Source organism: Alligator mississippiensis, chromosome 3 (assembly GCF_030867095.1).
Source record: "Alligator mississippiensis isolate rAllMis1 chromosome 3, rAllMis1, whole genome shotgun sequence".
NCBI lineage: Eukaryota > Metazoa > Chordata > Crocodylia > Alligatoridae > Alligator > Alligator mississippiensis.
The window spans coordinates 139,958,829-139,970,505 of record NC_081826.1 but is presented as its reverse complement, the minus strand read 5'-3'; the positions used below and the strand labels follow the sequence as shown (position 1 = coordinate 139,970,505).

Sequence of the window (11,677 nt, the reverse complement as noted above, 5' to 3'; positions counted from 1 at the left end):
GCATAACCCTGCGTTGCCACCCCCATGCAGCCATGAGCACAGGGGGTGCGTTGCCAGGCAGCAAAGAGCTCACAATGGCAAGTAGCTTCTCCATGTGGCTCCATTGTTCCGTGCTGTGCCAGGTCACACTCACTGGGCTGCAGAGGCCCCAGGGTAGGGAAGCAGGCCAGGAACCTTCACGCGCAGCCCGTGCCTGCCTCCACCCGTCCCCCATGCCCTCCTGGCAGTGCGTGCAGCACTGGGTAGCTGGCCCCACCTGAGCTTGCAGCACACAGCCTGCTCCACCCACAGATCTGTGGTGTAAGGGTTGCCTCTGCCCCCCCCAGTAGTGCACACCCCAGCAAGGAGCCGACCTCCCTGTAAGCAGCAGGGAGCTGGGCTGTGCTGCAGTAGTCCCTGGCCCCATAGCCCTGGTAGTTGGCAGCCCCCTCCTGGAGGCGGCTGTGGCTGGAGGATGAGGCACCAGCAAGGCCAGGGCACTGGCGGGAGTGAGAGGCACTGGTAGGGCTGGGGTCTTTACAGGTTGCCATTCAAAAATGGTAAGCCCTGTTCCCTCAACCTCAAATTTCACTGAAGGTGCAAGAGCACAAGTTATAAGCAAAATCCTGCATACTCTAGGATTCCATGGCCATGAAGTCAACTGGATGTTGAGCACCCCGGTCTAAAAGAACTTGAATAATTTGGCAGGAAACACCTTAACAATGATGCCTCTGAAACAAGTCTTAAAGCCACAACTTCTAAATTATACTTTATTGTTTTCAAGAACAATGAGTTACAGAATCTGAAATGAAAAGAAGACATGTAAAAAATAAATAACTGAAGATGAAGCATTGTTGATTTTGCTCCTACAGTGGCCCCATTACATTTTGTTCCTTGCTGCTCACGCTTCATTCTTCAGATTCTCCTGGCCTACGAATATCATCAATCTTCAGAATCATTCTAACAACTTGAGTGGCCAAAGAAATTTGTTGCTTTTTGCCAATCAAGGTTTCTATGACATGCTGTTGCTTCATATCTGTCAAGGAAGAAAAAAAATGTAAGTATCCTGGCCAAAAATCAAAACTGCACATTAAAACCATAGAGAATAGAATTATTTGAGTTTTAAAATCCTATATAATCAAACCTATATTAAAAACCAGAATACAATTGCAGATAAATATTATTTTCTACTGCGTTTGAAGCAGGGGGTTGGGGGAGGTGGAAGGGAAGAATAGCACATGTTCCAACTGAACTGGTGATATTACCTAGAAAAATTACACACTTCCCTGAATTTCTCTGTATGGCCACTCAACAGCTCACATTACAATTAAGTGAATGTAAAGTCTTCTTTAAAAAAAACAAACAAAAAAACTCTTTAGTTTTAAAATGGCTTTGAACTTTCAACTTGTTAACCTGGAGCCTAAAGCCCTACATTAATCAATTTTCTACAAAAATTTGGTTTCTCTACAAGATTCTCCTCCAAAATGTAGAACTACAAACAAACCATTATATTGCCACTCTAATCAGAGCAAGCAAGCACATACATACAAGTATAGAGACAGTACTCTCTTACTGCACACTACTAAATACCATCTTAAGCAGCATCACTTTCTGAGCAAAAAAACAAAACAAAAACAAAAAGTTAAGAAAGACTGTTAAATCTCCAAAAGCAAGCAAATTTCAGATTAGTGTAAACAGAACTTAATTTCGACTATTACCAAGTACTTTGCTTACATGGTGTAACTACATATTCTCTAAGTTCTTTCATTACCTAGACTTCAGTGATCAACCAATAAGGCAAGAAGAGCCTCACATCAGAATTCCATACGTACTATACTAGGAGATGTTGGCTGTTCAGTGGTTTTGTTTTGGGTTTTTTTTTTAATAACTACAGACCAGGCATAAAGTCCAAATGATCAAACCTAGTTAAATGGGAATATCTTGTGAATGAAAGATTATCTCAGATTTGAAGGGTGAATACATAATATATTCACTTAGTCAAGTGTATTGTGAGTTTTTTCCCTTTACAAAAAAACAGCAGGCTGCAAGTGATCTCACACATTAATTTAACATTAAGAAAAATTATTTGCAGCTAAATCAAAATGGTCATAGCATTTAGGAACCGATGGCCACTTAGGAAAATGGGATCTACAATAATGCTATTAGTTCTCATATTATGTGGAGTCGCTACACAAATGTGGATTACTGTTTTTGATCTTGCTGGTCAACACACAGCTCTGAACACATTCTTTTCTTTAATTCAGAATAAGAATGCACTGCTTTTTATCAAAGTCTCACTCCCCATTCATTAATAAAAAAAAAAAGTGAAGTATTAAAAAGTCTTGTCTACACACGGAGTTAACATTCAGACTACCACAAAATTCAGACTATCTTACTGTGGGCTAACTTCCACATAAAAAAAGAACATGCATCTTTGTTCTGACAATTAATGCACATGTCCTTTAACAGTTCATCTTAACAACAGCTCCATCTTTTCCCACCCAGCCACTGCAAAATTTTCCTAAATTTCATGAAGAATAAATGAAATTTTCATGCGCCAGGGAAAGACAAGTAAAAGCACGAACAAGCTGAAAAAGGGTAAATAATTACATATTCTCATGAGGGAATACAAAAATCAAATCTGAGATGGTTACTGAGGCCCCTGGCAGATGTTAATATAATTGTGTAACTGGGACCTGAGAAACATCATTCCTGAACAAAAATACATGTGTCCTCCCATGCCAAATGAGCATGGCAAAGCACACTATTTCTGGGATTGGGCATAAAAATTCCTCAGATTCCAATCGCGAGACTGCCAATATTGCACTGGAAGCTCAGCATCCGCTGTTTAAGGGGCAACTGTGTCCTGAACACTGGGGATGCCCCCTGCCCGAACCTGCAGATCAGTTGATCGCTGGTATCAGCCCAGACCCACGTCCAGAACACATGCCAATTTTTCACTTTAATGTTCCACATTAAATGTGTAATATCTTTGTGTCTGGTTTGCTACTTTAATGTGCCATGAATTGGCTGAAAGTGTGGCACATTACAATTTATCACGCAATTAACACGAAAGTTGCACAATACGTAAACATTTGCCAGTGACCTCAGTCTCTCTTATATGCATACATATATTAATATAATTTTATGAAATATTGCCTAAAATGCCTTAGACTTAATTGTTCAAATTACTTTCTTCCCGCTGCAGAGAAACAGTATGGGGGAAAGAGTTGTAGGTATTACACAGAGGAATGAAAGCAAGTAAAAATCTTCATATGAAACAAATCTACTACCTGCATAACAGTCATGGCAAACCAATTAAGCCTTCAGATTTTTGAGAAAGAACTAAATGGGAGCTTTCTCCACAATATACATAGATCAAACACTTCTTACCATTTGTTCCTTTGCGCAGACAATCTATGCCAAGAGCAGGGTTGTTTTCTTTCACCTGTCTAGCTCGCACTTCAGTCATAGTTTGTATGGGGTTCATGCCACTGTTCTCTGCAAGAGCCATTGGAATGACCTCAAGGGCATCAGCAAATGCCCTCATGGCATACTGTTCCAGAGATGGGCACTGGGACACAAAGAAATACACAACTTGTGTGAACAAAGATTACCATATTAATGGTGAAAAAAGCATATACCAATAGTACAGAAAAGTGTTTCCTAAAAACATGATTTATCCCCATCCCAAAGAAAATTTGAGGTGCTTAAGTACTTGTTTCCATAACAATTTAAAACTGTATTAGAAAGATATTTTCCTTAAGTCAAAGGAATTCCTTTTTACCTTATCTGCTGCTTTGCTGACTGCCAAAGCGCAAGAGATCTCAGCAGCACCACCTCCATATACAATGCGATTATCACGAACAAGATTTCGGATTACACACAATGCATCGTGAAGAGATCGTTTTGCTTCTTCAATAATCTTTAAATAACAAAATTGTACCAAGTTATATTGCAACATGGAAAATTAAAGCCTGGAAAAAGTTATTTAATTTATTTTTAACATAAAAGTAAAGACTTCATAGTCAATTAATACTGAAATAGTCTCTTTTGCTGTAATGATCAAGATATTCCCCTTTCACAGCTTCTACACAAAAATTTTACAACTGGGAATAATCAGCTTTTAATGCACTTAAGTTACAATTACAAATCTTTAAAAATTTGCAATAGCTTATTCTGGTGACCAAAACTCCTTTCTGACCTGAAGTGTTTCCAAAAGCAGGTGCACATGAGCAACTAGTTATCATAAAGTGAAAAGTGGCAGAGATTTACTGTGAATCAGCTGCTCTGCTGTAACTGCTAATATGCACACTTTTACCCTGGAAAAAAAAGATGAAGGTTATCCCGTCCTGAAGTAGGTTAGCTTTTATTTAGCAGACAGCAAAATAAGCTAAGTTACTCCAACTTAGTTTTCTTTTGTTCACATGTAGAATGTGTACACAGATAGAACTGCTCTGCAGTAACTACGTGCAGTAAATCTCCACCCCTTTTTACCTTGCATTAATTAGTTTGCACACACATACTCCAACAGATTTTGAAGCTAACAGTATTTATGGATCATATTTTAGAAAGTCAACTACCAGCCATCAGCTAAAAATGGTTTATTTAAAAAGATCAAACCTTTTAAAAGGACTTTAAAAAAAATCTGGAAGTCTTTTTCCCTTTTTAGGTATATCCCGTATTTTTCTCCTTTTCCTACACTTTGGTTAAAGGCAAAATTGCTGCATTAAACAGATTAGTATGAAAAGCAGTAAAATTTTGCACCTTTGTGCAGGAGACCCCACTCTTACTTGTAAGCTAGGTAAGTGAAAATGAAGGAAGGCTTGAACCTCTAAAACTACTACATAACTTAACTCATAGGAATAGTTTAATTGAAACCCAAAAAAGGAATATCCGCAAGAAGAATTACCCATTTGTATAGGATCAGTGACTAATCATAAAGGATTATCAGCATTTTCTCTCTACAGCATAAGCAGCAGTACTTTTTGAAGTGAGCTGCCACTTACAAGCAGTCAGGGAGACTACCAATTTTGTTTTGGACAAGGAGACTACTGATTTTACTCTCCTCCCATCCATCAACTAGTTTAAACAAGACAAGGCAGAACACAGACTCTTTTGGATGTAACTACAGATATAGCAGAGGGTAAAACAGACAGAAATTAGCAGAGAGCATGTCAAACTCTTATTAGCATGCTGAACTTCTCACCATCTTATTTCCTCCTCTAATGAAGATGGTCACAGCTCTGGAATTTTGACACTGTTCAATAACGAGCATCCTATCCTTTGTTGTTCCAAACGAGATCTCTCGGACAATACCAGCAAAACCTAGTTTCTCAGGGGTGAGTTCACAGAAACGTGGAACAATGCGCCCTCCAGTTGCAATGGCTATCAGCTAAAAAGTAAAACGCACATCGTAACCATTTTGAGAAGACACCTTGCAAATCACTTTTGCTTTGAGTTGATGGTAGAAAGTCGATTAGAGGCCTTAGACTTGGAATTGCACGCTTCCCCCCCCAACTTCTGAGAGTGAATTTAAAGGAACATCTTATTTCTACAGAGCAAAATATAAGATTTTAAAATGTGAGTTAATACTGGTTACCTTTTCAGCTCCAGTCCCATTTTTCTAATTCAATTCCAAATTTCATCATTATTTACAATTTGTAGAATTTGTACAAAGGTTCTGTCACTGGGCCCCAATGACAGACCACAACCCCATTCACAGCTGGCTTTTCTCACACATGCTAAAGTAGTTTGCTTGTTTTTTGTTTTGTTGTGTTGTTTTTTTTTGGGGGGGGGGGGGGGGAGGGTTGGGGGTTTTTTTACAGGAGCTATCGAGACAAAAATATGCAAAGTGTGGTGCTCTCCTCTAAAATGAAGCCCTCGAGTAACTGAATGTTAGTACTGATGAAGAGTGAAATTTTAGAAAATATTACTTACTTCAATTTCAGGTCCACCAACCCAACGAACAGCAGGCAGCTCATTCTGAAGTAATAAGTGATTTGCCTCATCATCAAAACCCCACTGGCAAATAGCAAGGTTGGCACCTGTGTCTTTAATCTAAAAGTAAAACATTTCTGATGAATTCATGACCAAATACAGAAACTGAGGAATAATTCCTATTGAAAGGCTTCAGGTTTTGTATTGAAAATGGTCAACTTACAAACCAATATAAAAGCATTTAATGGGAACCTGAAAATACTGAAATGCAAAACTTTCAAAACAATGACCTTGTAAACTTAAAAAAAAATTCTCACCTGTTTCACCATCTCTTCAAATTTTTCTTTTTCATATTTTTGCAGTGCTTTGTAATCATCTACAGATGTAACATCAAGCTTATGCTTGGTTTTAGGCTTCGGTGGCTCAAATGGGCAAGTGAGAATTGCCATTTTAGCATCTTTAACTTCCTATGTGACACAACAAAAATTAGGATTAATTTTCACCTTACTATCTTTATTCTCGCACCAACATTTAGACAACATATTTAACACTGGTTTTCATTTAATCTTGGAAATGAGAGAAAAAAAGTTCCTATTTTTCATACTTGAGGTGTTCAGATAAGGCAGTGGAAGGAACAAAGTCAGTTCCTGAGGAGACCTTATGTAAACCAGTTATACATGACATGAAAAGAAAAAAAATATTCTTACTTTAGGCATTTGTGGATGGCTAAAATCTTTATCCACAATCACTCCTTTGATCAACTGGGTATCCTCCAGTCTGCCTCCTACTTTGCCTTGCATTTTGATCAGCTCAAAATCAACATCTTTGCGTTTCATATCGGCTACTGTCAAAATAGCATTTACTGCAATTTCTGCCATTTGTCTGTGGCAACGATTAACTCTAAATTTAAACAAAAAAAATGAAATTGGTTAATTTTTTTGAAGGGACTTCTCCCGCTGAAGAAAATAATTTGCTAGTGGCAAACAACAATATTACTTAACTTTGAATGTTTGCTGCGGAACAACAGATATCCTGGTAATTGGGCTTGTACATGTGTGTTAAAGATAGGCACGCAGGCCAGATTGCATCTTGTGGATCTCTGTGATCTGGCCAGTGGGTCTTAGACCAAACCTGTATGCAGCACGTGTGCCAGACTAGCCCCATATGTTAGTTCCAGAGCTAGTTCAAATTGAGCCCACAGACCATTCCTCCTGTGCGGGAGCCAGTGCACAGGGCCAATTTGGTGCAAGCGCTCATATAGCACGTGCCTTGTGCCAACCTACGTGTTGTATGAGGTGCCCTGCAAGACTGGCCCTGCATACTGCCTCTGGAGCCATCCCAGATTCAGCCCACAGACTTGCCCCAAGAACTGGAGCCAGTGCACAGGAATGGTCCAGTACGCATAGATCAGCTTTGGACACTCCTCTGGCTCATGGGGCCGGATGAATTTGATACCCATGGGTTAAGGGAGAGACAGAGAGAGGGAACATTTTTCTGTCCTGGTGCTGTATGTGGATACCACTTCTTGAATATCTTCTGGATGTGGACCAGGTCCAGCAGGGAGGTGAGCAACATTGCCATCACAGAGCTATGGGGGTTGATGCAGCTGTCACTCGCACCCCACCACTGAAACGTGTCCTCAACAGGACTATGTACTCCAGAATTCAGGGACAGAGCTCTCTCCGTGCTGCTCCATGAGACCCACAAGCCAGATGACCTCTGGCCTAAGACAAACAACAAATGTCATGTAGAAGTTAGAAAAAGTGTTTTTCTGCTAAAAGTTCTCTTAATGTCACTGGTCTTTCACCTTAGTTAAGCAGCAGCAACAGGACCTACCAACTGAAAATTAAACTGAGCATCACTTAATGAGAAAGTAGCACACAAAAAAAATAACTTCCCTGCCATTCCAAATGGAACTGGTTGCTGCAGGATACACAAATTATTTCTAATACTCTGACATCACCTATTACAGTGTTTTTCTCTACCACTGAGTTCCATTGTAGATTAACCAGATTAAGTATGTTGAGTGAAGCTACTGCAACACGTTACAATTTTTCAAACATTATATAAACCCTGGTGCAAATAAGCTTGCCACATTCTATGAACATGTTTGTAAACAAACCTAGTCCAGATTACTGTTGCTACATTAGAATTATTTTAAAGGTATACTTCTTTATTAAAGCTTTTAGAAATGTCACATTTATATTATATATTACAACCTCTGTGGGAAAGGGAAGTGGACACACGTTTTTTAATCTATATCTATAGAGTTCACATACAGAGGCCAAAAGAAACCTCTCCTCTACGCAACTTTGAAACTATACTCTAAAATCAGATTATAAAATTTAATGCATTTATTTGTGCAATTCAACATTTTTTCATATTTTCCCCTTCTTCGTTTTATTTGTCACCATAACTGTGGCATGAGACAATTTGTATGCATCTGCCAAAGACCCAGCTTACTTTTTCAGGAAAAAGGGGAGTACAGTACATTATTTAAAACTTGAAATCAAAAAGACAAAACTGACTCCACAATGGGAACGGAGTCAACTTACTCTTACATAATTCATTTAAAGAGAACTGCACTTAAAAAGGGTAGGTGTATAGCTTTTACAACAAACTTTCCTAAAAGTCTGACAAATGTAATGGATTTTAAAGAGCATTTGTATTACATCTGATATTGTCTTTCACAAAAAAAAAAAGAAGCAGAAACATACTGGAACATACAGTACTGCAATGCAAGTTCATTTATCACGTTGCTCATTTTCTACTCCTGCATGGAAAATAGTTTTTCAGTACCTTATGCTATCTTGCAAGTGCTTCCTAAACTTGACACACGTAACCAGAGCTGACATTAGGGGTGTGCAGAGCCCGGGGCACATCGGCCTGTGGGGGGCAGTGAGCAGCCAGAGCACAAAACTAATGGCTGCAGAGTAACAGCACCCCTTGTACATGCCAATGGTGTTGTCTGCAGGGCCTGTACGCCACTGTCTGCGCACCCCCCTCCCCGGGGACAGCTCTGCATGTAACAAACTATATCCTAGCAAAAAAGCAAATGAAAAGGTTCTTAGTTCACTCTCAAAATGCCTGAAGTACCAAACTCTATTTGCCAGGTTTTTCCAATGTAAACTTACACTTTAGAGCCCAGAGTTGTCTTTGCAGTCTGGATTAAAGGTTCAGTGTTCTGTGGATCAACTGGAAAGCTGTCACTGATTTTGTCTAAATGTTCAATGGCAATGCGAGCTGCCTGCTCATACCCATCTGCAATTCTCATAGGGTGAATACCACGATCTAACATCTGTTCAGCCTGCTCCAACAGAGTACCAGCCAGAACTATAAAACAAAATTCAGACGAGTTACTGTCACTGAACATTTTAAATGATTTCGACTTACAAGACCCTATGAGCACATAAAGATTTGGGTTAATAGACCTGCTGCTGCAATGTTACAGTTTAAATGACACAGAAGTTTAGAATACATCCGATGGTCATGTTCCTTGGGAAGATAACCTATTTATTTCTTTTGCTTAAAAAAAATGAGTTTGAATTTTAAAAATTGTAAAACACAAGAAAAAGTAAAACATAGAAAGGATGTATAACACTGGCTCGAAGTTTAGACTCCTGTATCAGGAAGGGCTCATTTTTTAAGAGGAGCTGCAACAAGGTCCAACATACTGAACAATTCAAAATTCCAAGCACGTTAGAGTTATTTATGCAGCCCCAGCCTCCTAAAGAAAAAGTTAAGTTTGACTGCATTCACTACATTTTAAACCAATTAGAAGTATTTTCTTACCAACAACTCCTGTTGTTCCATCCCCAATCTCATCATCCTGCGATTTAGACAGTTCTACCATAAGTTTGGCTATTTGATGATCCACGTCCATCATACTCAGAATAGTGGCACCGTCATTTGTCACAGTCACCTCACCATCCTTGTCTACCATCATTTTATCAAGGCCTGAAAAAAATATTTGCAACTTACTGCATTTTGAATATCCAAAAAACCCTCTAAAAGAGAACTACTTCAATCTTCTTCTCATACATACCATTGGGTCCAAGTGATGTTCTCAGAGTATTTGCCACAGCCTTTGCTGCCATGATATGAGACTATGAAACAAAAGTCCAAATATAAATTAAAAAACAAGTTAATTGCCTCAAAGTCACAATACTTTCCTAATGACACTACCCAAGTAAATTATATAAAAACAACCATAATGAGACCTTGATTCTACTGCCTTACAGGAGAAACTATCATAGGAACATAAGGGCATTTATACACGGTGAGGGAGTGAGTGGGGGGAGGCTGCTTTAAAAAGAGTAGCTCCAAGAGCCACTCTAATTAAAGTACCCAGAGTGTCTTGTGGATCAGTGTCCTTGTGCTGAAAAATGGCAGCGGTGGTGCTTTAATTAAAGCTTAAACAGCACTCCTGCTGCCATTTTTCAGTGGGGGAAAGTTGATACACTCTGGAGTCTGCTGAAGCCTGGTAATTACCATGCTCAAGCAGGCTCAATTTATCAAGTCTGCTCAACATGCTGAGCAGACTCCCTGTGCATGTACAGGTGCCCTAAGTAGCTTTCAATACAAGACATGCAGCACAGTTAAGCACAGGAAGGAGATCAGGCAGGGAGCAGAAATCAAAGCAGTAGAGCTGGCAGAAGAAGGGGTTTGTGGTACTTGGGGAGGGCACAGGATTAATCTATAAAATGCCTGATAAAAAGGTTGCTCCCCTTCCCCTGACCCACTTTGGACTCTCTGCCCAACTCTTGTCTTCTGCTTCCTACCCTACCTGCTGCTGTACTGCTTGTCCCCTCCCTCATCTGCTGCATGCCCCAGAGAGGCCATCTGTCTACCCCAGTCTAAGAGAATCAGTGTTTCATGACAGCATAATAAAAAGAAAGCTGCTAACACGGATATTCCTCTACTGCCCAGGAGGCAGCATGGTACCCATAGACCAGAAAGTCACAATCAAGGTGCTACAGCACCCGGGGGGGAGGAAGGGTCTCGAGATCTGCTATGGGATGCTAGGCAGCACTAGCCATTAGATATGCAAACACGCAACATCAGAGAAACCCAGAGATTTCAAGCAGGAGTCCAGTGTTGAAACCACTCTGCGGGCCCACACTTTTTGGAACAAAAGCTCGGCTCTGGCATTCTTCGGTGGGCAAGAAAACAGGAGTGCAACCTAGGTGCTGGCATTTGCCTGGGGGCTCCGATAATAACCAGGCACGTGGATGCAAACCCCCAGGGCCTACATGAGAGAGCCCAGGTACAGACAGGCTCCTGCCCAGCACCGCTGGCGGCATCTCAGAGAGCAGCAGCAGCTCCAAGCACGTGGGCACCGCCACCAGCTAGCCACGCTCTTAAATGGAGCCGGCGCGCTCGGGTCCAGCGCATGCGCAGACCTCCACGAATCCCCCCCCCGCAGCAGAGTGGAAGCAGCCCCTGGGACCCCGGCTCGGGCCCTGCGCATGCGCGGAAGCGGAGGGGGGAAGCAGGCCGCGGCCGCCGGGCCCGAAGGCCCCCCCGGGCGGGGCGCGGGGCACTTGCCTTGAGGGCGTCCAGCCCCATGAGGCGGCTCTTGCGGTCCTGATCCTTGAGGATGAGGAAAGGCCGCCCGTACTCGTCAAAAGCGAGAGTCCCCATGGCCGACATAATGTCGCTGCCGCCGCCCTACACCAAGCAGAACCCAAGCACACACCGCCCCTAGCCCCACCCCCTCCGCGGGATGTCACTCCGCGCCTGCGCAACCGCCTCGCCC

General features: G+C 41.3%; 1 protein-coding gene across 1 annotated transcript; it reads right to left on the bottom strand.

The window, feature by feature from the left end:
- Positions 1 to 722: 722 nt before the first annotated feature.
- Positions 723 to 11,635, bottom strand: CCT5 (chaperonin containing TCP1 subunit 5). The gene is made up of 11 exons (XM_006272898.4): positions 11,467 to 11,635; positions 9,965 to 10,025; positions 9,712 to 9,876; positions 9,054 to 9,252; positions 6,627 to 6,819; positions 6,237 to 6,386; positions 5,920 to 6,039; positions 5,189 to 5,374; positions 3,767 to 3,904; positions 3,373 to 3,553; positions 723 to 1,015 (listed from the first exon to the last, which is right to left on the bottom strand). Exons 1-11 carry the CDS (start codon positions 11,569 to 11,571, stop codon positions 888 to 890), a joined length of 1,626 nt encoding a protein of 541 aa, XP_006272960.1. The 5' UTR covers positions 11,572 to 11,635; the 3' UTR covers positions 723 to 887.
- Positions 11,636 to 11,677: the final 42 nt, after the last annotated feature.

Bases quoted from the DNA above. Each gene is read 5' to 3' on its own strand.
- CCT5 (XM_006272898.4), bottom strand. From the start codon at position 11,571: ATGTCGGCCATGGGGACTCTCGCTTTTGACGAGTACGGGCGGCCTTTC. The intron at 6,040-6,236 runs GTGAGAATTTTT...TTTTACTTTTAG, and splicing joins TTGAAGAGATGGTGAAACAG to ATTAAAGACACAGGTGCCAA. The intron at 5,375-5,919 runs GTAAGTAATATT...TTTACTTTTTAG, and splicing joins TTGGTGGACCTGAAATTGAA to CTGATAGCCATTGCAACTGG.